Raw genomic sequence first — 24,976 nt, forward strand, 5'->3', positions numbered from 1 at the left:
CGCGCACGAAAAGCACTGTTCACCCATGTGGTATACGCTAAATTAATTAATTGATGTTATAATTTCCCTTCCACCTGGGTGAGTCGCCCTTACCTATCATTGGATATGATCTTAAAGGCCTGGATTGCAGGATCTTCTTGTGTCAAAGTTAATCTTGTTGACTTGACTTGATCTGAACTCAAATCTTCCACAACAGCTGACTTCATGTGTCTCTCTGTTAAGAGAAGCTCTTCCCAAGTGAGGCGGAGCACCTTTATCTCCTTGGAAACCACTTTGTTGTCCTCACAGCTCTCTTGGACTTCTGCAGTTTCCATTTCTTTCATTTCGGTATCTCGAGAAACTTTCTCGTCATGACTCTCACCAGAGTGAACTTGTTCGTTATTGGGTTGAATCTCTGTTTCCACATGTGTCTCTGATTCCATGTGTCTCTCTGTTAAGAGAAGCTCTTCCCAAGTAAGGCGAAGTACCTTTATCTCCTTGGAAACCACTTTGGTGTCCTCACAGCTCTCTTGGACTTCTGCAGTTTCCATTTCTTTCATTTCAGTATCTCGGGAAACTTTCTCGGCATGACTCTCAACAGAGTGAACTTGTTCGGTAGTGGGTCGGGTCTCTGTTTCATATTCTGCATCGACCTCATCTGACGATTGGAGATTTCTCACCACCTCAAACACAGTGATATCTTCTAGAGGAATCTTTTTTGAGACAATATCGGCCCTAGATTCTCCTTCGGTGGCGTCCAGCCACTGGTCATGTTTAAAGGCTTCCTCCTCTACTTCCTCAGTTTCAATTCTTGTGATGTTCGCTTCTTGAATGGCTGTTACCTTTGCATGAATCTTAGGGGAGGTGATGTCTTCGCAAATGTCTTCCTTTACATTCTCATCTTCATCAGTAACCATTAGCCATTTTACTTCCTCAACAATCACGGCTTTAAACTCTTGCACATCATTGCTCTCTTCCTCCAACTTGCTGATGTTAGTTTCATCTGCAAAATGATACAAATCCAATTTTGACCCTAATTTTATTTATGGTTTGCTTTCAAAATGATCAGCACTGACCCTGATTCATTGCTACCGTAATAAATGGTACTCTAAGTGAATCTTTCTCCCAAACAAAACAGATCTTCGTACCTTGATTACTTGTGTTCGTTCTCTCGACCTCTTTTATCTCATCACTGAAAGGGAAAAAAAAAATCAGTTGTATTTTTCATTCGCTTCAGCTCCTTCACATTTGTTTATATTTTTACCTCTACAAGGAAAAGAAGTCAACTGTTTTTCGTTCGCCTCAGGTCGTTTACATTCCCTCCCTCCCCTCTCCTTCCCTCTCAGTCCCTCCCCTCCCCTCTCCTCCCCTCCACTCTCGGCCTTCGTCTCCACCCCTCAAACAAATCTTCAAGACCCGCATCAATAATTTTACTGAGTGAAGTTTTGCATTTTGTTTCAATCTTTCTTCAAGCGACGTAACGACTGAATGCATTTCTTTTTTCAAACATTCAGAAAGGTAAACGAAGTGCAGGCAAATCTTTCTTTCTTTCTGCCATACTGATCGGAATGAAGAAGGTACATCTCGTGGAATATGAAGTGAGCAAAATGATTGTGTCTTTTTAAAGAGAACTTAATTTGTTTCAAAGTCGGATTATGTTTTATATGCATCTTTTTGTATACAAAATGTTAACCATTGTAACAGATGTGGAATTTCAAGTTACTTTTGCTAGACACTTTTCGGCGCGCGATCGGCCCGCTCAGCAAGAGAAAATGCTTTAAGTTTTTTTCCTGTGGTAACAACGTAACAATCTTTTAGCAAGTTTTGAGCCTTACCTTTCTTCTTTATTGCAAAATCCACAAAATACCAGCGCTTGTAAAGCTTCTATGAAGGCGCGCCAAAATCTTACGAGAGGCATTTTGAGTTTTACTCTCCTTGCGGAAAAATGGATCTCCTTTGAATAAACGTCACAATCAGATCTTTTTCATAAGCGCGCGTTCGAATGACTATGCGCCAGTGATAACCATAAGTCCGAAATTACGGAAAGTGTAGACTTGTGTGACTATGATTGCATAATTCAAGTCAGAAATTTTTTTTCTTGTGTGGTTTTCTCTTATTTAAAGCCAACAACCTGAGTTAAAAGTTTTAAGCTCTACTCTTTATTATACTTATTTTCGTCTTTTCCAGGCCCCCAGCTAATGTGCGGCCATGTTTTATCAGCGGTTGGTTTTTGTTAAAACGACAATATTTAGTAAAATCTATGGTAACAGATCAAAACAAATGGGAAGATGCGATTTTAGGTCGCCAAAAGTGCGGGGCATTTGACCCGGGCTCCTTAGCTCACCGAAAGAGCGATCCTTAGATTGTTTGGTGTTAACACAAACGAAAAAGTGCGACAAACCGAGTTTTTATTCGGCCAAAAGGAACCTTTATATGATTTTGAAAGAGTTTTTACTGAACTTGTTTGAACTGAGCCCGCTAAGCAACAATCTTATTAGTGTGAGTATTGTCTATCGTTAAGTATTAAATTTTCAACTTCGGATATTGCATTTCTAGTGATCTGATTGGTTCACCTAGCTCTGGTATCAGATTATATTCCAAGTCACCTTACATGAAAATGTATTGCACCAGCTGTTGCGGAGCTGAAAGACGCTCTAAATATCCATATTCTGAAGATTTAATAAAGTTTAATAAAACAATTATTCCATTCGCGCTTGTTTGGTACGAGATTGGTTATAGCAAAGTCAGCGCCACGCACCTCGTTGGCTATTTACCATTTCATATCCAATGCGCACTTATAAAGAAATTGTTAAATATCACTTTGAAATGGATAAAAAGTTTACGTTTTTTTTTAAAGAGAAACTACAGTTATGGAGAAGTGACACTTGTTTCACCAGTGGACTAAAAAAACTTAATAAGATTTGTCTCGTAGGTGCTTTTTCTTTATGCCTGTGTAGTATGGTCACCCTACACCAAAAGAAACATTACCAACTTAGAACAAATTCAACGCAGGGCCACGAGAATTATTTTCGGTGAGGAGTACACTGAATATGAGCGCCTAAGTAAATTAAATTTATTACCTTTACAATAATGTAGGGTAATTCATGATTGAGTTTTCTCTATATAAGAATATACATGATTTAGATATTTTTGAAAATGTATTGTTCCGTTCTCGTAACCAGTCTTGAGAAATATTGATTATTTAACACTTGAAGTCCCTTTAGCCGTACAGAAACTTTTAAGAATTCTTTTTTTTACTTGGGTTTGTTGCGCATGGAACGAATTATCTCTCAGCATTAGGGAATCTAACACCTTACCAGTCTTTCGCAAGAAATTGTTTAATTATTTTTGTGATGAGTTCAGTACCAATTTTTTTTACTGTAATTATCTTATTTCTATCATGAGTTTAGAGTATTTGTTTTTTGTAATTAGTTTTTGACACCTTTTTTTTTAACAAGGTAAATAATCAAGGCGGCTTAAGTATTTCAAGTAATTTTAAGTAGCTGTATTTTTAGGGTATTTTTTGTAATTGGTTTTTAACACCAATGTTTTATCTAGGTATATAATCAAGGCGGCTTATTTTAAGAAATTTTGTATTTTGTTTTAAGCTTTCCTCAAATTGATTGAATTGACTTGTTCAATGTAATTAATTTGGAATTTGTATTTACATTCCCGCCTCTCCTCGTATTTCTCCCGCCCTTCCCTTCCAATTTCATTCTCCAAATCCCCCCCCCACCCCACCCACCACCTACTTGCAAAGGTAAAAATAATATGAACATTGGAACATCTAATAATTATTACAGTGTTTATATTTTTACCTCTACAAGGAAAAGAAGTCAATTGTTTTTCGTTCGCTTCAGCTCGTTTACATTCCCTCCCTTCCCTCTCCTTCCTTCTCAGTCCCTCCCTCCCCCTCGCCTCCCCTCCCCTCCACTCTCGGCCTTCGTCTCCACCCCTCAAACAAATCTTCAAGGCCCGTATCAATAATTTTATTGAGTGAAGTTTTGCATTTTCTTTCAATCTTTCTTCAAGTGACGTAACAAGTGAATGCATTTCTTTTTTCAAACATTCAGAAAGGTAAACGAACTGCCAACAAATATTTCTTTCTCCATGTTAATACCATAGGAAAGATAGAGAGAATGGTGTGCGGGGAATGTGAATAGCCATGATAGGGTGTGAAGTGTCAAGACAGATGCACTATTAATGCTGGTGCCGGCAAAGCAGGAGAAATTCTTAATTTTGGCATTCAAACTGAAATTTATGCAGAGAATAAAAGACTTCACTTGGATTGTGTCATAGGCAATTGGACTTTGTTCTGAATCATGCCACTCTATCAAAATTTTAACCCACTTACCCTACTTCGGTTCCTGTCTGTTTTTTCTTACACCAGAGGCAGTGGGGAGGGGTAAGGGGAGCACAAGGTTTAGTACATGGGTCATGCAATTTTTTTGTCTTCGAAAAATTTTTTTACTCTTGCTTATTAAAACAAAATTGCACTCGAGATCACGTTATCACTTATTAATAGTTTATAACGGTAATTGAACTACCGGGTAAGTGGAGTGCAATTTGGTAGGAAATCATAAACGTAATTTGATTTCAGACCAAAATTGCCTAACAGGGAGTTATTACATCCATTTTGAACCTACAAAATTCATTTGATCAGATACAGGATTCTTTACTATGTAAAAATGTTTTGTTGATCCTCTAGTGAGCTGGTTTGGGAGAAAGTTGCAAAGTTCTTTTCTCATTTTCTTACAATTTGATTAGTTTCTTTACACAGGCAATTGGTTGTTGTATCTTAGTAAAGTTTTTCTGTTGACTGGGAAGAAAAATGCAATTTAGAGTAAAAAATGGTGCAATTGGCAAAAAGATTGCATCAATGAGAGCCAGTCAGATTTCAAGAATCACCAGTGATTTCAAAATGAATGTGATGAAAATGAAAAAACATGACAGAAAGTCAAGATAGACCAAATTTTTAAAGCATGCTTGCACTATTTGTTGCACTCATGTTGCAACTTTGCACTCATGTTACATGAAAAATGCACTTCTTTTCAGCCAATCAGAAGCATGTGATTTTTTCTGGTAGATACAAGCTATGATAGGGGGGGAGACCATATATCTGATCAGAAAATCAAACAACCATTTATTAACTTTCTTTATTACAAGATATGCACGACAAAATTATGCATTGAAAGTAAATACATACCAATAGCTAATACTTTACACCCTGAATTGTTTACAATTAAACTTTACAATTTATAGACTATACTCAAAGAAAAAAAGAAAGGCAGAAATGTCTGCAGCTGGATAATTTAATTCACAGGTACAATCACTGCATGACCACCAGACTTAAAGCAGACTCACCAATTTTCTATTCACCGTTGGTATGCTTTGTTCCAATAGTGTGCTAGTATAATGGTACTTTCACTCAATCAATTAACCCTTTCTCTCTGAAGATCATATTAATAATTCTTCTTAAAGTCTGTTATACAATTATACAGTGTTCATAGAGCATTCCTCCTATCTTAGTTTATACCCCAAGCAATTTTATAGAAGTTTCTGTCACACATTATAAGTAAAGCAATAACACATGGTCAATATATTACTTTCTGTTATTTTAAGTATGGTCAAACTTCTGTTACAGGGAAAAATAAGTCATCTTGAAATGGTCATAACTAGCAGCTAATGAACCAAATCAACTATAGCATAGAAGGGCTGCTTTATGCCCAAATGTGTGAGAGATATGATTTTACCACAGAAAGAAAATGCCAGGAAAAAGACACGTGTTTTCTCATCTTTGTTTGGGGAAACCAAATAGTTTTACCCTTTCAAAAAACAGTATCAAGGTAGTTAAAAATTAAAAAAAATATATTTCTTTTTTGACTAGTCACGAGAATTTGAATGTTATTTGATGAATATAACAAAGTTGACACTTCCTATAAATCTTGATGATGTTCTGCTAGAGAGTGTATGAAAAAGGTAATTGAATTCATGGCAAAATGGGATGGAAAGATAGTAAAAGAAGTTTGTCCATAGCTGTTCATCATCACTAAGGGAGTTGTTGCACTTTGATTTGGGCACCAAACCTTACAGCATTTGGTTAAATCATCTTCATACTTACAAAATTTACCAATTTGTACTTGCTATGTACCATTACTATGTACAATAAATGTTTCCATTTATGCTTTTTCTTAGCTGCCAAAAACTCCACAACTTGAATAATAATAATTATAACCACTAAATGCACAATTATTTTTTTGAAGTCAATTTTCAGCAAAACCTGTGATTCACTTGACATTTTGTCCTCAAATAGTAAGTTTTACTGTGAAAAATTTGCAAAACTTGGAATTTTCTTCGTACCTGAAACAGATGTGATTAATATATAAAAAAAAAAAGTAAACCTGATTTTCTTATAATATGCAGAAAAATCTTAAAGGGAAAATCTACTGGAACAAACACTACTTTCAAGATTGGTCAAAGATATGGTACACAAGGTTTTCAATACAAGTTGGCAACCCTGAAAATTTAAATTCTATGAGAAGCAAATTGCCACCTATTTTCTCTGAAACTAACAATATCAGAGTAAAGATCAACCTTCCATTGGCCACTTGCCTTGCAGTTTCAGCTGTCTTCTTCAAAACCTATCAAAACCCCTGAGTACATGATGCTTAATGATTGCTTACATGTGGCTAGATTACTTAGAATATTTGTAAGCCTTGAATATTTCATAAGTAAAATTATTTGACCCAAATTAACTCTCCTTCACCACCAAAATAGAACAATGAAAAAGATCAGAAAAAGCAACTGTTCTTGTTTTATAAAGCTGGCATGATAAGACTGTGAACTAAGAGGTGGTTAGAGATATGCAGATGACATGAGGAATGAGATCACAAATAGACTAGATTTACAAGTTACACTATGCACTACATGAGTAACAAAAAAAATCAATTGTTTATATACATCTCCTCATAGAATTGCTATTCAATATTTACCCTTACATGATTGTGAAAATACAATAATGGAAATTAGCGGTACTAAAGAAATAACTGATGTATAGGTGTACAGGGTGTATTTGTATGTGAAATAACTGAATGCTCACCAAAGAGTGAGCCAGAGAATGCACCACAAGAGGTGGATGTAGCGAAGGTACAATCACTTCTTCTTTAAAGAGAGGTGAATTATTATCAGGTATCTATGTCCTCTCTGATCTCTGACACTACAGCAATAAGGACTGTGATGTCATCTGGTTTTCCCCCTGTGATGTTTATACCTTCACCTCTAGCTTGCTGGGCAAATGGAGATAAATAATTTGGATCAAATGAACAGGTTCTCGCTAAATTCGCCAGTGAGTCTGTAATGTGTTGTATACTTTCTGTGCTGTGGTCCTGAAGGAAAATTAAGGGAAAAATAAAATCAACATCAGTTAGATATTAGTGTACTTATATTTATTTCACTTTCTCTCTTTGCAGTTATTAGCACCACCATGCTATAAAGTTATATATGTATGTGTTACTGCATGTGAAGTGCACACAGACTTCACTCAAAGGACAGTAGTTCTTGAGCTGACTCTGACAAAACTCTTCACAGAGGCCAATTTAAATTACCAATTCAGTTGACAAAACCAAATTACCTTTGTGAAAAAAATGGTAAACTCATAACATAAAATTATTTTCTATTCTAAGCTTCATCTCCTGTACACTTATCTTTGAACACCATACTAAACACACCTCAAGTTGTGACAATTGCTCAAGTATTTGTTCTGTTGATACATTATCAAACAAGCCATCTGTAGCCAACACAATTAAATCTCCATGTTCAACACTGAAGGAAGTACTCTCTGCTGCATCCAAGCTACAATAAGAAATATAAATATTAGCTTTTAAGGTATCAAGCAAATATTTTCAGGGGTAGAGTGTTTGTCCAAAAAAATGTCTCCACCACCTCCCCTTCCCCCTTGGGTATTTCGACATGTTTCCATGACAGTTTGCCTGTATTTGTTTACAATCTTGGGTGGAAAGAGAGATGTACATGTACTTGTCTAAGAGTAAAAGGATAAAGTGTTATGCAGAAGGATACAGTGTCATGACCCACCCAAGGCTGGCAAATATCCTAATCTAAAAGGTCCAGTGGGCTGGATGTTTAGCTACTCTGCTTACCACCATGCTTCTTCATTTGAAGTTTAAAATATTCTTGAGGCAAATTGGTTCAAAACATAGAAAAAAAACATGAAAAAAAGACATGAAACCCAAACCGAAATGTTGATTTTTACTTTTTTTTTACTTTTAAAACATGATTTTGCCTTGTAAAATGGCTCCTTGTGTTTTTTGGAAAAACCTTCAATTGATGATGAAAATGAATGAGTGTACAATTATTACTCTTATAAAAAATACTTTTTACCCATAACTGCTCCATTATACAAAGTAATTACAACACTATTCACACAGGCAAGTTTCCTTATGCAAACCTGTCTTCTATGACAGCTCCAGCTTGTCCGGGGGGTGGGATTGCCAGCTGATAAGGAGTGTTGAAGTAATGTTGTTGCTCAGATGACTGGTGCACAACTGAACCTTGGCGGATCACCAAAAATCCAGAATCTCCAAGATTTGCTGAATGAAGCATCTGGCTTTTCTTGTCCAGAACCATTATACAAGCAGTACTGCTACCTATTTTTAGCAAGAAGTAATGAAAGAGATTAAAAAAAGAATAACCATTCATGTTTGCATGTAACTCTTACATTGCAATAACCTGATAAGGCTGAAGTTAGTAGAAATAAATTTGCTTTCAGAAACAGGCATTTAAAGACTTTATTTCCAAAGTATCCTAGAATGACAGTCTGGTTGAGACAGAAAGGAAGTAACTTCTTCCATTATTTTCCTTGCTTTTAACTTTCTACCCTTTTTGGGTAAATGGTCAAGTCTCCTGTAGTAACTATATTTAACCCCTCTTTTAACTATTGAGAAATGTTATTACTATGCTGTGACCTCTTAAATTAATAGCAAAATTGCTTTCAATAATGCATAAAACAAAATTAAATGCAAACCCATTTAGAGTTTATTACATGATTGATAATTAACTATTTAGGCCAGCTCAAAGTGGATGTTTCTCAAGCTTCAAAGCAGCAAGGTAAATATACCCTGCTAACCATTGACATTGAGGTGAATATAGGTGTTTTAATACAAACTAAAATAGCTAGATAATAGCGCACAAAAAAAAAAAATGATTTTAACTAGCTTATTCCTGCAAGGATTACAATAATTCCCAGCGCAAATCTTGTATGAGTTGGTCAGAGGTGAAAGGCAAAAGATATTTGGAGTTGGTGTAACCAATCAGAGCACGCCTTTGATGCTATCCATTGTTCATCTATCATATTAACATGCAATATAGTACTTAGCAAAGGGAGGGGGGGGTTGGGAGAATGTTACAAATATTCATCCAGGTAGAAAAAAATTAAGCTTCCTAAGACTTTACATAAAATTTCATTTACCAAATAGTGGCTCTTTATGCTCTGTTAACTCTTGAAATCCTGCTTTGATAACATTTATTGGGGATGGTGTCTCAAGCCCTCCTTCTATCACAAATCTTTTACAGCTTTCCATTAGAGCACTTGAAAAGAGAGAAGAGTCAATTCCGTACTGACGCCATCCACCCACTCCATCAGCAACCCCTGCATGTATGGGAAATAATGAATAGATTAGACATTAAACCATGTTAATTCAAGAGCACAGATTGATGTGATTTACACAATTTAAAAAAACACGACATAAAATTTGTCTCAGAGTCTCAGGATCACCCAATCAAGAAACTCTTGATTGTTAAATAAATTCTCCTGGTCGATACAAAGGAAAAGTACAGAAAACTATATGGAGAATATCCACACTGAAATCATGACTAGTTTGAAAGCTGCAATATAACATTCACTTTAAACTTTATGACCCATTACTGACTCTAGTGCCTTAGTCCTCTTTGTTTCCTCACTGACTACACTATACAAATATGTTCAAACACCTTTTTTAATTCACCTTTTAACCCCCCACTCTCCCACCTGGAAAAATAAAAAAAAAAAAAAGGCTCATTGGAACCTCTTTGGCTAGTTTCTAGAACAAACTCTATAAGCCCTGAAAGTATATGTACATACAAATGATATCACCATAACCTAGTTAAAACAAATATGATGAGAATATTGCACTCATAAAATGTTCTTGTGTATTCTTGTTGTGAACTCATGCATAACCATATAATCAGAGGTACCATATAGTTGTGAAGTATTAGTCACTTTATTGTCACATTTGATATACATTTTTGCATCCTCAAGTGGAGAATTTGAAAAAAAGTATGCTGAAAAATGACCTTGAGAAAAAAAACAAACTTGAGTCTCTTGCTTTGTCTGCCCTGATTTACTGCACAGCATCAATATCTCACATCAATAGGACTATGACTAATTATACATAAATCTTGAATGCATCACAGTGTTGCCTAATGATCCCTTCTAAGTCTTTGCAGCCAACAGAATTGCCACATGCAAGAACTTTAAGTCAAAAGAGAATGAAACTATGCTTAAACAGTAGAGAGCCAATATACAAAAGGATATTTGCTCTTCCAAAATAGTTAGTTCCACTAACTCATCAAAAAAACATGCACCAATATTTGATTTGTTAGTCAAGTGCTACTGAAAGTATGCTTTGACCAACTGAAATATTGATATCAAACAGTATTTGCAGAACAGAAATAGCCTTAAGTACCACTGCCAGCTCTTCATAACAAGTAATAATTCAATCCAATCAAAATAAAGGAAAATATTAAAAGAGTGAACTGTAATTAACACAAATGGGCTGAAACAAAACCTCAGGTACGCAGTCAATCATACTATGTCAATATCAAGAAGTACCATAAGTCCGTATATTAAGCCAAGGAGAGTCAGTTTTTGTGGCAGAAATAAAAGCTGTCCTCAGTTGATAATGAAGAATTTCAAACAAACATTGATAAATTTGTGAATTGACAAAAGAATATCATGACTGTTGTGAAAACAGAGAACTTCGCACGAAACAGAAAGAAGCAATTACGAATTAAATTGTCAACATGAAAGCGGACCAGTATTGAATTAACAATAAGAACAATACTGTGCTCGTACTAATGGACAATTTCTGTGGAGGTTCAAGGCAGAAAAGTCGCATTTTTGCCCGAAATTTCTCAGCTTTAAGTGAAAAAACCTTAAACACTGCCGATCAAAATCCCATCTTTTGTTTAATAAAGGAAATGCATAGCAAGCACCTTTAATTAAATTTCGGAAAAGAGAATGAATTATACAAAAAATACTAAACCAGACCAGAGAAGTACTTAATAAAGGAGTCTCTGTCGTACTGTATTGGTCGGACAAAATGTCAGCATTTTAGAAAATTGCAACTCCTAATTTCGCTTGTTAGACTACAATCATTTGTGCCAAAGTAAGCGAAAGAAATCTCTATTACAACAACAGGTCCGACAGGAAATCAGGCTCACAGTATGAGCACATGTATTTGTTTTTTACTCCGAAACGAACCCAATTACCACAGACACCAACTTTGGTAAAATACCACAAAATATTGCATTTTCACTAAATTCTTCCAAACGACTTGCATAAGAGCCGAAATTTTTTTCAGCTAAAAGGTCTCAAGTGCTTTAGTTTTCGTCTGATACCATTTTTTTTATAATTTCTCGTGCCTTTGTTTACAGACAATTTGTGTGTTACATAAGCCAGATTTAGTTCAACATGTACACATTTTTGCCATCCATAGACAAAACGATCGCGATTTGTTTGGAAACAGATCTTACCTAGCACGTCAGAGGCACTATTATTGGCGATAAAGAAGGCATCTTCTCCGTATAAGAATTTGCTTTTTCCCGGGGCAAGATCTTTTGAAAACCCACAACTCGCGGTGATGAGTTGAAGCTTCGAAGAGCTCTGTCGTTTCAGAAGCGGTGCCACAAATTGCCTGGCATGTGAAGCAATCAAACGGCCATAGACAACAGCAGTTTGCATAGCCATTGCCTGTACACTTGATAACTTTCTTACTTCCACATTGTCGACCGGCGGAAATTACTTATAAGTACCAACTCACGAGATGTGAACCGACATGTTGATTTCCCACAATGCAATTTGCGTTTTAACTGCGTCATTACTTCTGAGACAGCTTCCCTGCATAGGTCCCTAGGGTGTTCGGGACACGGAATACGTTGTCGAGTTATTGATAACCATAAAATCAACACTTGAAGAATCAGATAGCGAAATTACAGAAGTGAATGAGCTGGGAAAAATCTAGTCAGTATGAAAAAGAAACATGATGCTGAGGACAAAACTTTCAGACAATACAGATGCAAGTAATTTGTCTTTTACAACCTTACTCCAACACCCTTTAACTCCCAAGATCTCCTAAGTAGTTCTTCTTACTGTCTGCCACTTGGTTCTTGTGATGCTAGTTTGAAGAATTTGACACTGACACTGACACTGACAACAAGGTCACCAACAACCCATAGAAAAAAAAAGATTAACAAAGAGAGATTGCTGACTTCCAAAGTTTTACTTGCAAAAGTATTTATTTCAATTCTCCTAACTGATTCACTAATGGATATGAGCAAACAAACATTTAAAGTTTTAAAACGTATTGATGGGAACCTCCAAAGGTAGAAAATTGAATAAATTGCTGTTAAAATGACAAAAACGTCTTGTGTTAAAAAGATTAGTTTGGAAAAATTGGAAATGAGAACCGAGAATGAGAATGTATAAAAACTAAACACATATTAATACAAGCAACATTAAAGCCTGAATTTGTTGGGAAGCCCCATTCTGGTTTGTATGACGTTAAAACAGTTTCCACTATTATCATCACGAGATAGCTTAATTTTTTTTGTCTGCATGAGTTCCTAGGGGGTCATGCCGACAATAGCAGCTACTGTGACATGTTATAAAATTTAACATGGTGCACACACAGAGAATTCTTGTTAGAAAACAGCTGATATCTGTTACAAATTTTTCTCACACTTTGTTCCCATTTATGACCAAAAATTTAACTTACAGTTAAAATATTATTTTTGACAATATTTAATGCCAATTTTGTTCCACCTGAGGAGGTTTCCCTACACCCTTTCTGTTCCATAAATGATCATCAGGTAGCTTCTCCTCACAATTTCATACTTTATCCAGCTGAAGAAATAATGAGAAATTATTGACAACTTATCTGCAAGAGGGTGTTACCTTGATATGTGTATCTTATAAGATGTTTTGGTTTGAAGTATTGCTGAGTATTTTTACAAGTTGTGCCGTATTTTGACAAGCCCATGGGGCCAATCAAAATACAAACATTGAGTAAAAATATTAAGCAATACTTCACACCAAAAAGTCTGATAAGTTATTTATCATCCAACCTCTATTTTCCTGCCAAGTGTTGCTGCCTATTTCTCACAAGGTGGGAAATACAATGAAGATAAAAAGCCTAGGGCACACAGCTGAGCGCTTCAACAGGTTTTTTTTACAGTACAAAATAACTTTCTGTAAAATATCACAAGATTTCTGTGCTCTATTTGCACATTGTTTGTTCTCTTCTTTGTGTAGTTAGATAATAAAAAACCATATTCTCTTAACTAATTTTTCAATTAAATTTTTCCATGTATCACTGAGATTATAAAAATATATCTCTTCATATAAATAATCTCCATTTCATTCTTCATACAAAATGCTTATTAGTTCTAAAAAAGCTGAATGTAATGGTAACTATGAGTGTTTCCCTAACCAAACACTGAAACATGATGACAGTTCTTATTATACTAATAAGTATTTATCCAAACCTTTTGACGAATTACAATTTTGATTAATTTTATCAATCCTTCAGATTCACTTTCTAAAATATTCTCTGCTTTGCAGGACTTTGCCTCCTTCCCTAATTCACATCTCCTTTAAAAGAGAACTGGACATTAAGAATGCCTTGGAGAGTCTCCTAACAAACCTACAGAATTTTCCCAAAACCAAATCAGGGAAGATAACTGACTTTACAATTTAATTACTTTACTAATGAAAAAGAGAGTTGCAAATGATTAGTTGAAACACAACAATTTCTCAAGAACTGTTTACAACTTGTCACTAGCAACATCAAAGTTATTTTTACTGCTTAACATTTGTCATCCTTACTGCTGTTGAAGCAGTGCCACAAATCCTTCATCTCATAATAATAGTAATTACGACAAAAGAGGACTTGTTTCAGAACCACGGTTGATTAAACCTATAAGCATTCGCCTCCTAATTTTTCGTAAATGTAAAGTACGAACAATGAACAAAATGAAAGCAATGATGATAAGCAGACCTCCCAATGAAACCACACCCAGCTCAATGGCATGAACTAGAGTGAACTTGGATAGCACCTGACTCTTCAGCTTCTCAGCTGTTGCACTGTCAATAGTTGCTGTTTCATTTATATACAAGACAGGAAAAAACATGCTTAGGATTCCAGATGTCTGAGAAATGCCATCCACAGGTTCAACTTTCACATTGATTTGAAGTCTCTTGCTGCTCCTCAATGATATTCCTATGTGAGGTTCTATGTTAAGAAAAGTGCCATGATCCGCTTTATTTGGAGAAAGACCTTCTAGTGGCTTGAGAAGGGATTTGTCCCCCAAGTAGAAATGTGGTGCTGAAATAAAAAGGGGTATCGCTATAGGGGAGGGTGGCTGACATACACCGATATCCAAAATACCAGATGGGTAACATTTTTTTGTGCAAAACCCTTCATTGTCTGGATTTGCAGTGGCATTCAAAAAGGCCTTTGAAGGGACAGTAAATTGAAGGGCCTCAATACCATGGACATCACTCTCTGTTACATGAGTAAAGTACAGCGAACGACACAGTTGTGTAACAAACACATACAGTGTATCATCTTTGCTTATTCCTGGAGCAAATTGAGAGCCATCTGTTCCATTTATCATGTTTGCATACCTGGTTTTCCAAACCTGGAGCTTTGTCATACCTTTCCAATCCATCCAGTGCACCAACATGCTGATATCAGTCTTGCCAGTAAATACACTGGTCACACCGTCATAAGTGTTATTCTGTTGAAGGGCTATTATGAAAGGTACCTCAGGAAGATATTCCTGCAAAAACTTTGGAAGATCGTCCCTTAAATCATTGTACTCCTTGAATATTGGATCAGGGTAACCCCAAAGTAAATCTTGGACGCGCCTTTTTGTATACAGTTTCTCCTGAAAACCATCAAAGATAAGTGATATAGCGTCTCGCGCAATCTTTGGTAATTTACCAGCTGCTTCCGCCAATGTAACTAATGGAATATTTACTGTAGTTACGATATCAGTAAAGGGATCACAAGTATCACAAGATGTTTCTGCATCGAAGACGAACGACATTTTCTCATTGTAAGTCACTGTTTCTGTATTTGAATTCCATGTTACGTTCTGTTTCGGCCTGTGCTCTCGGTATGAGTACGGACCTTTCTGAACAAGGTACGGTCGCTTTCCTTGCTTCGCCTCCATTGGATTCGATATGTCAAAAATATAGAATTGTAGGTATATTGGCACTGAAGGATTTATCCATTCCTTGGTAACACTTGAACCTGGTTTGAGCACTAAATTATCGTTTATCTTATTCTGAATATAGCGATCCATCTCAAAATATAGAGTTACTCCTGCTATCACGAGCAAAATTCCAAAAGTTAGAAGGAAAGCAATTTTCTTACAACCAACAACACAACAAGCTCCCTTTGAAGCAAATTCCCCGTTTGCCATGTTTCTAATTACGTGACCGATGGTACTATATCCGCCGTCAAATGAGAAAGTTATCGTACGAGGGACGAAGAACCGCTTGCAAACTGCTGTATTTTACCTTAGTTTGTACTGCAAAAGACAGGTAGTTCAAGCAACATTGCAACCAAAGGTAAACTGATATGTACCGATAAGGACTATTCAGGTCAATTTCGGTCCCGTGATTTCCGAAGGGCGCATGAACGTTACCGACACTCCAAAGGTCAGTTTGTTTCCTGATTCAGTAGGAGCACAGGCAGAGGCTTTTGTTTTTAGTTGTGAACACGAGAAAGTCATTTCTAAGTCCGAAGGGAAGTTTCCGCCGAAATGGAAGTTACGTAATGCCGGTGTGATTGGAATTGCTACGCAAATTGCCTCGTCATGTGCTAATTACGTCATCCCACCGATATGCATAGTATTACTTTATTTGTGAGATTTTTGAAAAACCAGTTTCATCAATGGAAAATAATATGGTTCCGGCGATAACTTTACCTCTTCACATACTCTGATCTGTGACAATTCTTAAGTAAGCTTGATTGCCTTTGAAAGGCAACGCAAAGACTTCTTAAAGTGTACGAAACGGTCGTCACGCAAACGCGGAGACTAAAACTGTAACGCATCTTTGACAACTGCGTTTTGAACTAAAGCCTCCGTTAGCCCCTAAGGGTGTCACGCATCAGATTTCTTCTACAGTTTCGCCGCTGTATCAAAAATAAAGGCTAAATGAATAAAGAAAATGATCGGCAGCGCTGTGGACTGTCAAACAAATTCTCCGTGTTAGCACCATAGGAAATGTTCTGAGAATCGTGTGGAGAATCTGAACACCGACATTAGACCGAAAAGGGTCAAGGTACAAAAGAGAGAAAAAACAACTCATTTACTAAATATTTAACTATGAGTGGGGTGCATATGCGCCATTAGGGAAGCGCGAATTTAGTTGGCAAGGTATTGTAGGTATTTGCCTTGGGTTGAATTCCTAAAGGATTTTAGGCTGGATTACCCTGGTAGATGACTTTATTTGTTCCCTCCACGAAGACCACGTTTTTTTTTTAATATTGGAAGGGTTATTTTCGTGTTCCCAAAAATTCGTTGCTTATCTTTTAAATATACTAGCAGAGAGTTGTATTTTACTAACATTTTAAGAGATGCTGGTCATCTCTCACCCAAATTTCCACTGGAAAAATAACTAATGTAAATCGTACTTTACAGATTGTTTCATCCACAATAAAGAAGAGAGCGCAAACAAAACGTTGACCCTTTCACTCCCAAAATCTTATTATTTAGTAATTCTCCACATTCTTTCTCATAAAATTCTTATAATGTTAATTTGGAGAATTTGGCATTAGATCAAGTATTCAATTCCTCGTAATCTGTGTAATATTGTACCAATATTGTGAGGAGAAATTCTGCCTTGGTTAACATGGACGTTTATTGGCCAACTCATCGCAGAAAGTAAGACAGAAGCCGTTGCACGTCTTAGATCAATAAATAGCAAAATAGGATGTATTTCTTTTTTATTTACGAGGATCAATTTTTCATAAAACCATATCGTTTTATTCTCAAGTCACTTCGTTCAGGCGTCTTTTCTTAGCAACAGAACTTGCAATTTCTTCTCCTTCATATGTTACACTATGCTGGTCTGACTGGGCTTCTTTACTGTCCTTGTGACTCTGTTGGAGCGTATTGGTGAAACAGTCACGCACTCCGTCAGCCTAAAATCAAATGAAGGAGAGCATAACGTGCATGAAATTCTTTCAACAGGACCCTAGCCTAGCTATTCTTGAGGGAAAGTAGATATATTGGGATGGTTTCTGTTGATTCCAGTTTCCACCCATTCCAGCACACTCTTCGAAAGACTACCGCATAAAGAACAAGTAGTCCTAGATTGCATTGCTTTACTTCGCTCTGCGTTTGGTGGAGAAAACTCGCATCACTCTCTCAACCAATCAGATGCAAAACTAAAAACCAATCGCGGCTTGGTCGCCTGCGTTTTCCCGCGCTTTAGGGAGTTTGGTTTGTTTTTACTTTGAGTAAAGTTCTCATTGGCTCCTAAAAGTTTTTTCCTTTCTCCTGATTGGCCATTGCGATTACTTTGGGTTTGGTTTTATGAAAATCAATCGAAAAGCGCTCAAACCAAATATGAATTGAATCTCCCCACAGTTGCATTAACAGCACTAGTATATATTTCCAAACGAGTTGATAAAAGGTAGAAAGAGAGAACGGAGTGAAAAAAAAAAAACTTCTGAAAACTGCAAGTGTCTCCCTCACATAATGAGCTAGACTCGTTTTCTTTTTTAGTGTAGAAAAACACGAAAAAGGGTAATCATGGAAAGGGGCATTAATCAAGAATGACTTTTGCGCTGATATAATTTACTCATCAAGTATAGGTAACAACATGATTTCGAGTGCACTTTGTTGTAAATAAGCACGGGTAAATTTTTCAAAGACAATAAAATTGCACGAGTCCGTAGTCTTTGAAACATTTACAAGAGCTTATCCCACCAAATTTAATCATGTTATTACTTGTTAATAATGTACATGACAAAAATCGCCGAAAGTCAAGACAGACGAAATTTTAAAAAGCGCGCGTGCGCTATTTGTAATTTGCACTCGTAGTACAACTTTGGTCTTGTGATACATGAGAATGTACTCGTTTTCAGCCAATCTGAAGCGCCTAATTTTTTCATGTACACTATTACTCTCAAAAGTGACTAACGTGCAACTTTTACCTTCATTGTCCATACATTCGTCAACACAGGTGATGACACTCAGACTTATCAGGTAGAAGTTACTCGTTTGATGTAACACCAAACTATCATAACTTATTCACAAGGAAATGTGTAGATGTCAGAATCTGATCGTGGGAGTTAAAAGGCCAGCAGAAACACGATAAGCAAAGCTTAACTTGACAGTTATTCAAGTAAAAGAGTATACAGTATCTCATTTTACCGTTATTTGAAAAGGAATTATCATTTCCTGTCGTGAAGGCGACTTGTACAAGTTGGCAAACCTTTAGTAAGAAAAAAGCGAATCAAAACCCTCAATTTCACGAGCAAAATCTGAGATGCAAGATTCTAGAAGTGGTTAGCAATCCACAGTAACTCACTTTGCAGCCCCTTCTACTGTGTGCAGTTATGAGACTTTAAAAAATTAGTAAAAAACTATTTCTACTTAATACTATACAGTTCGTGACACAGTAGTCGGTACCTCTGGTTATCTTCCCAGTACAACACCACACGAATCGTGCTGGCATGACCCCAGCTTTCACCTGCAATCAACAAAAAAAACAAATTACCAACTCCAGTTTGATTTATGCTGAACAGGGAGCTGGCTGTTCTACCGTTTAAAGGCAACTCACCTAATGCGGGTATCAGATGTGACTGGCCCAGCTGGGTGGTTTTGACACGAGTGGTCATCTGATTCATGAAAACTACCTGTAAGGGGCGCGAAAAAAATAAAAAACATCGGCTCCTTGGGGTATAACTTACGAGTCATAATACTGGCTGTCCACCTAATACATGCGTAATAAATTGCTTAACATAAGTTATAAACCCAACGGGAACTTAGACAGTTATCATCTACTATTCAAAGCCGGCTGATTTACGGAGAAACAAGCTTGCGAAAAAAGTTTTTTTTTGGCTTTTATCAGGCGATATGGGCAAGAGCGAGGCAAGCGCATCACACCCCTTTATGCTGCCTCAGCTCCCCTGAAAAACACACTCACAAAAAATGACACCTTTTCTGTAAGCTTGGCTAAACAATTACATCTGCTGAAATACAAATTAAACAAGTAACAAACAAATACAAAAAAAAAAAAAAGAGATCTTGAACTACTATTCGGGAAAACGTTATACTCTCGTGTTGAAAACTAGTTACTTGACTGTGTAATGTGCAGTTCTAGCAACTGTTGTAAAACCAGATCAAAATCAAGCAAACTGCCCAAAATGAAAGAAAATACACGTAACCAAGTTGCAAGTTGTTGGAAGTTTTGCATTTGATTGGTTGAGAGAAAGTGGCGCATGCTTCAAGTTTTTTACTTACAGCTAGCTGCCGTTCACACGCCATTTTTATAAAGCTCTGAGCCAAGCCATTCAGCAGTCTTGCTCTCAAAGCAAGATCATCAAAGTCATGACGGAAGTGAAATGCAATACTATCCACCACAATGAGCTTCACCTGAAATTAGAAAAAAAAAAACCAAACAACAAAGAACTTTACAATGTAAAAAAAAAAAAAAAAAATTGTGCAAGGAGGGGGGTAATTACACCACTTTGATGAATTCCCATAAGTTGTGGCAAATATTGTATACCCTCAAAGGTTCTTTTTTTAGGCCACATCAGTACCCTCTGCTAACTCTGGCCACATTTAAGAGTATACCACCCTTGGGAGGTGGAGGGAAGGGGGGGGGGGAGCAGAGAGGAGGAGTAGTGTTGCAACTTTTAGATTCAAAAATATTAAAAACATTTCTCTCCAAAAAAAATTTACAACCTTCAGATTCAGAAATTTTAGAAACATTATTTTGTCTTCATTATGTCCATCAGTATAGAATAGGGAAATCTGTGCTAAAAAAGTCATTCCCTCATAGAAACTGCTCTCCATCAGACTTCAACAATTACTACACAATTTGTGCAAATTATGAGAGAGACATTGATTCATTTGTGAGCATTTAGCATGAAAGTCTGGCATAGGTCACTTTAGTTCTTGCCTTCTATCGAGGGTCTTGGCACACACCTCCCCCCCCTTTTTGTGGTAATAACCTTACCCCAAGTCCAAAGTTGCCTGTGTTGTTTCACCCTTTAATGCAATTCATATTTTGGTTTCTTATTGATTCACCCTTTGGTTGAATTTCCTTGAGTTAAAGTTACCTTGGGATGTTCTTCCAGGAAGTCTGGTAAAACATGGGACAATGCTATTAGTTGCATGTAGTCATGGCATCTGAACACATAGATCCTTGACAAGATGCTTTCCATGTGAAACTTTTTTAAGGCTTCATTTAGCAGACCCCTTTCTGGTCAGCAACAGTAATGAAAAGACAGAGATGAAAATCAATGAACAAAGCACTCCTGTTTTATTTTAATCTGCATAAAGATCCTCTCAGGAACTATGCAAGTTGCAAAGGTCTCTTTGTCCAATAACTTTGATTGTCAGCTTCACAACTTTGCCAGACATGGGTATCGAAGAGAGGGAAGTTTCTTTTTCTTTGTAGGAAGAGACACTAGCTGAATAATAATTTAAAATAAGACCTTGAGATTCACTTTGGGTCCCTTACATGCTCAGCTACTCTCATAATCATATACAATGAGATGTGGCTGCTTCTATCTTAGTTTTTGCACTAGACATGAGAAATAGAAGTTTGGGTTCTAGCCTTTGTCAGGGTCACTCTCTCTGTTGTGTTCTTGGGCAAACATTTGTAAGAAAGCTCAGGGATAGCTGCAATTGGAGAAGCATCCTGTCCAACAAGAGCAGTGTAACACTCCTTACAGCATTACCCCTGAATTACATGTAAAGGTCACATGAGTAAAGGAAATGTTCACCAACTATAGCGAATCTTCATTCCTAAACAAATTCTCCTTGTCAGCACATTAGGAAATGAATAGAGAACAGTATAGAGAATATGCACACTGATGTTAGGATGCAAAGGGTTACTGGTGAGAAATCTAAGATAAGCTTTTGCTAAGAACTGGGTATCAAGGCCTGTAAGACTTAAATATAATCCCACGTCAGTCAAAAAGGAAACAGTTTCACAGAAAATGTAATGCCTCAGTACCTGTTTCATCAGCATCAGAAGACTGGACTACATTTGTTATATGCCTTATGGCAGCAGTTGCTATGTCTAACACTCTCTCAACAATAAAACTTCCCTCAGTGTCTGAAATGTTGCAAGAAAATATTAATAAAAAAGTTGAGGACACTAGAAAAAATGATGCCTTTGAAACATAAAAAGTGATATGACTGTACCAATATAAATGGCTTCTCCATCAAGTCCACCAAACTCATCAGGTATCTGAACATCTACAGCTAGCTGCATTCTGAAAAAAAAAAATGTTAATACCATTTGATAGTTTGGAAAAAGGATTTAACTAAATCCTGTTGGTCAATAGTCCATACAAAAAACATGAAATCACCAGAAATACAAACATATCAATTGGCTCCAAATAAGGTGAAATGAAGAGAGGTACTCACAACAAATTTAAAGTATTTACAAGTAAGAGAAAGCAGAATAAAATGAATTAAATGTGAGTCATCTCTCACTGCCTGAGCTTATTCTGGTTTGTTTTCATGGCGCAAAGTGACTGGGAGTGTTTTTACCTCTCCAGGGTCAGGGATCCTAGTCCATTGCATGCTTACCTCCGGCAGTTTACTGATGCTTATTATATTAAAAAAAAATTATAACAAGGGTCACACATTTAACAGGAGCTTTTATTGAAATGGAAGTGGTGATTCAAGGAGTTATGGTTTTTTTGACGGTGATGTTGCTTTTCAGTCCTCAGTGCAGGTTTTATGATATCCCACAGGTATTGATCCAAAGCCTGTAGGACTGTAGTGTTCTTTCTGTCTGTTAAATTATACTGTAACATTATTAGTCCATAAGAACTTAATTGTAACTTAAACATTACTGTAATATTAGGTTCATACCCTATCTGAGTTTTTCCAATGCCAGGTGCTCCACAGAACTCTGTGATTTTACCAACTGGTACTCCTCCACCAAACATGTCATCAAACTTTTCACAGAAAGTGACAATACTACCAGCAGACTGCTCTTGTTGCAAAAGGTCAAAGGCATTTGTACTTCCTGGGATGGAACTTGATGAATATTTCCCACTGATGGTTGGCTTCTTGTTCCAGGATTGTGAGGAGTCTTTAGTGCTTCGCACAGTCTGAACTATCTTTAGAGATTCTTCTTTATCAATTCCCAGATCTAATAATCAATGGGAAGTATACTTTTTTTCTAAACAGTGCCAGATAAGAAACACATCTACCCAGGGGTGGATCCAGGATTTTGAGTGAGTAGTTTCCACCCGAGGACCCACTCCTGCTAGGGGGGTTCGGGGGCATGCCCCCCCCCCCCCGAGAAAATTTGAAATTTGGAGCTCTCTAAAGGCCATTTCATGCATTTTTAGAAAATTTAATTGCCCCCAAAAGACTAAAAAAGCATGTAATCAAAAAGGCAAAAAACATTTATTTTTCTTGAAAGTACTACAGGAAACACTCTGATCTACAAATATTCCACCTTTAGCTACTGTGCAAACCAGTGTATATAGCATTTTCAGGAAGGCCAAGTCATCACCAAGACTTTTCACACTGGAAAACATCACCTCCCAGTCAGGAAAATCAAGATGTGGAGAAAAAAAAGCGAACCAAGTGTTAGTGTTTTTGATAACAAAAGAAAAACAAGCACAATTGATGATATAGTTTAAAGATTGATAATAAAAATCTACTTGCCTTTTTCATCCTTGGGACCACAGGCTTACCATCCATAAAGCCCTTCTCTCTCTCAAATTTCTTCTGTGTTGTGCTCCTATAATGAATGAAATGAATGAAAGCCAGGCTCAATAAATCCAAATGTTTAGCAACACTAAAAACATCATTTCCTGAGCTGGCTTTTATTCATTTCATTTATAGGAGCACAACACAGAAAAGAATTTGAGAGAGAGAGAAGGGCTTTATGGATGGTTAGCCTGTGTTGGGAGCTGGAATTCAAAAAATAAAACAATTATTAGAAAAATATAAATTATAAGAATCATAAAATGATATACAAATTGAAGTAAAATGATAATTTGAAATAATACTAGCCTTTCTTCATCCTTGGGAATTGCTGTGAAGCTGGTTGAGTTCAGTGAAAATGTTTGTTAACCATTTAAGCTTAACATGAAAACCCAATGTCAATGTCAATGGAAAATCATCACAAGTAAAACAAAATAGAAAATAACCTTGAAATGAGTTGAAAAAAGTTATACAGGCACCAGTTTGAGCTTCTGTACTGTTCTCCATCAGTTTAAGGATTATGAGACTTAAAGGCCATAACCCAGACAGAACATAACTCACAAGTACTCTAGAAACAGCTGGTGCAAAAAATTATTACAAAATGTTTGCCATTCTCATTCTCCTAAGATGTAACTCAGCAAATAAATCTATTATACGTTCAAGGTCAAAATCCATGTCTCTGTGGGCATGCATCAGTGCCAATCCATTCAGTCTGTCCTGGGTCATTGTATTTCTCAAATAGTTCTTAAGATTCCTAAGGGATGATATGGATCTCTCTTACAAGATGCAGATGAAATTGGAATTGTGATCAGGACTTTCAGCATGGAATAGATGTTGACATATGCATCTTTGTCAATATCCTTCAGTGTAGCCTCCAAACTGTCAGGAATAATATCTCCTCTGTTATCCCTCCCCTTCCACAATCTCTCCCATAACAAAAGCTCTGCCTGTAATCCTGCATAATTTGGTATGTCCTGTCTGTAATGGTTACAAAATTCCAAAACATTGGCCTTCCAGGCAGGGTCAGTAGCTAGTAAAACAGAGGGAATAATCGAAATACCTTTATTGCAAACAAATACATCATCCTGGAATCTGGTGTTGAGCTGCTGGAGTACATGGTCAAGAAAAACTCTAGTGAGATTGATCTTGAAATATCCCTCAGGAGTTGTAGCAGGAGCATTATTTCTATGCATTTGTCTCTGGGCTATCCTTGGCATTTCTGGCTGGACTGCTACTTGTCTTGCAATGGTCACTACTTCCTGGTAGAGATTATGATGTCTGTTATCAATGTCAGTGCTCAAGTCTTCAAGGACTGATTTCAAAAGAGCAAGTTCATCTTTAGCTTTTAGAAGATCCATTGCTTTTTGTTGCAGCTTCACTGTGAGTGGTCTAGTTAATCCCAAAATATGTCTGACAATAACAAGAGAAACAATAAAGGAAAAGTTGATTGCATTAATTAAGGACTGAGCATCATGTCTGCTTGTTGGATTCCAGGTTGAGTCTCCAGGGCTGTTTCTGTTAAGTGAGATGTCTTCAAGTGTAGCTGTGACTGGGTAGAGAAGTTCAACTATGCGGTCCATTCCATCAATCCGTTCAATCCATCGTGTGCGGCACACATCAATTAAAACAGTATGGTTTGCCCGAGGTAATAGTTCTCTGATCTTGGCTATTAAATGTTGTTGACGCTTGGGAGAGTTGTTAGAAAAATTAGAAATCTTGCGCACAATATCCATCATGT

The 24,976-nt window shown here is 36.8% G+C and overlaps 5 protein-coding genes and 1 long non-coding RNA gene across 9 annotated transcripts in view; 1 reads left to right on the forward strand and 5 right to left on the reverse strand.

The window, feature by feature from the left end:
* Positions 1–23,116, reverse strand: LOC149036522 (uncharacterized). The gene is made up of 3 exons (XM_089189401.1): positions 22,985–23,116; positions 1,128–1,171; positions 1–982 (listed from the first exon to the last, which is right to left on the reverse strand). The coding sequence occupies exon 3, from the start codon at positions 894–896 to the stop codon at positions 90–92; it is 807 nt and encodes a 268-aa protein (XP_089045527.1). The 5' UTR covers positions 897–982; positions 1,128–1,171; positions 22,985–23,116; the 3' UTR covers positions 1–89.
* Positions 1–23,694, forward strand: part of LOC149036512 (uncharacterized) — a 116,142-nt gene extending 92,448 nt beyond the window's left edge. Inside the window, exon 2 of the long non-coding RNA XR_016181688.1 lies at positions 23,108–23,694. This is a non-coding gene — a long non-coding RNA (uncharacterized LOC149036512). The remainder of the gene's footprint in view (positions 1–23,107) is intronic.
* Positions 5,122–12,122, reverse strand: LOC113686435 (protein phosphatase PTC7 homolog). Its single transcript, XM_027204052.2, has 5 exons — positions 11,788–12,122; positions 9,464–9,643; positions 8,444–8,642; positions 7,707–7,830; positions 5,122–7,364 (listed from the first exon to the last, which is right to left on the reverse strand). Exons 1-5 carry the CDS (start codon positions 11,999–12,001, stop codon positions 7,164–7,166), a joined length of 918 nt encoding a protein of 305 aa, XP_027059853.2. The 5' UTR covers positions 12,002–12,122; the 3' UTR covers positions 5,122–7,163.
* LOC113686438 (lysosome membrane protein 2) lies at positions 12,531–16,128 on the reverse strand. Its single transcript, XM_027204057.2, has one exon. It carries the CDS (start codon positions 15,739–15,741, stop codon positions 14,185–14,187), a length of 1,557 nt encoding a protein of 518 aa, XP_027059858.2. The 5' UTR covers positions 15,742–16,128; the 3' UTR covers positions 12,531–14,184.
* LOC113686436 (DNA repair protein RAD51 homolog 3) overlaps positions 17,254–24,976 on the reverse strand; it is a 9,520-nt gene continuing 1,797 nt past the window's right edge. Inside the window, exons 2-11 of one of the 3 annotated variants that reach the window (XR_016181624.1) lie at positions 22,390–22,672; positions 21,712–21,782; positions 21,521–21,622; positions 20,619–20,761; positions 19,798–19,929; positions 19,115–19,190; positions 18,964–19,024; positions 18,706–18,766; positions 18,486–18,610; positions 17,254–17,468 (exon numbers count right to left, since the gene is read on the reverse strand). Coding sequence is in view for 2 of the 3 variants with exons in the window: in XM_027204053.2 (XP_027059854.2) it covers positions 17,316–17,468; positions 18,706–18,766; positions 18,964–19,024; positions 19,115–19,190; positions 19,798–19,929; positions 20,619–20,761; positions 21,521–21,622; positions 21,712–21,782; positions 22,390–22,672 (1,082 nt within the window). In the remaining variant the exon portion in view is untranslated. The remainder of the gene's footprint in view (positions 17,469–18,485; positions 18,611–18,705; positions 18,767–18,963; positions 19,025–19,114; positions 19,191–19,797; positions 19,930–20,618; positions 20,762–21,520; positions 21,623–21,711; positions 21,783–22,389; positions 22,673–24,976) is intronic. The other 2 variants (XM_027204053.2, XM_027204054.2) reach the window with 2 other exon arrangements.
* LOC149036523 (52 kDa repressor of the inhibitor of the protein kinase-like) overlaps positions 23,701–24,976 on the reverse strand; it is a 1,557-nt gene continuing 281 nt past the window's right edge. Inside the window, exon 2 of one of the 2 annotated variants that reach the window (XM_089189396.1) lies at positions 23,701–24,923. In XM_089189396.1, the coding sequence (XP_089045522.1) occupies positions 23,973–24,818 (846 nt within the window). In that variant the 5' untranslated portion in view covers positions 24,819–24,923 and the 3' untranslated portion in view covers positions 23,701–23,972. The remainder of the gene's footprint in view (positions 24,924–24,976) is intronic. The other variant, XM_089189395.1, reaches the window with a different exon arrangement.

The sequence above is a fragment of the Pocillopora damicornis genome, chromosome 12, assembly GCF_964200805.1.
Source record: "Pocillopora damicornis chromosome 12, jaPocDami1.2, whole genome shotgun sequence".
In the NCBI taxonomy this organism is placed as follows: Eukaryota; Metazoa; Cnidaria; class Anthozoa; order Scleractinia; family Pocilloporidae; genus Pocillopora; species Pocillopora damicornis.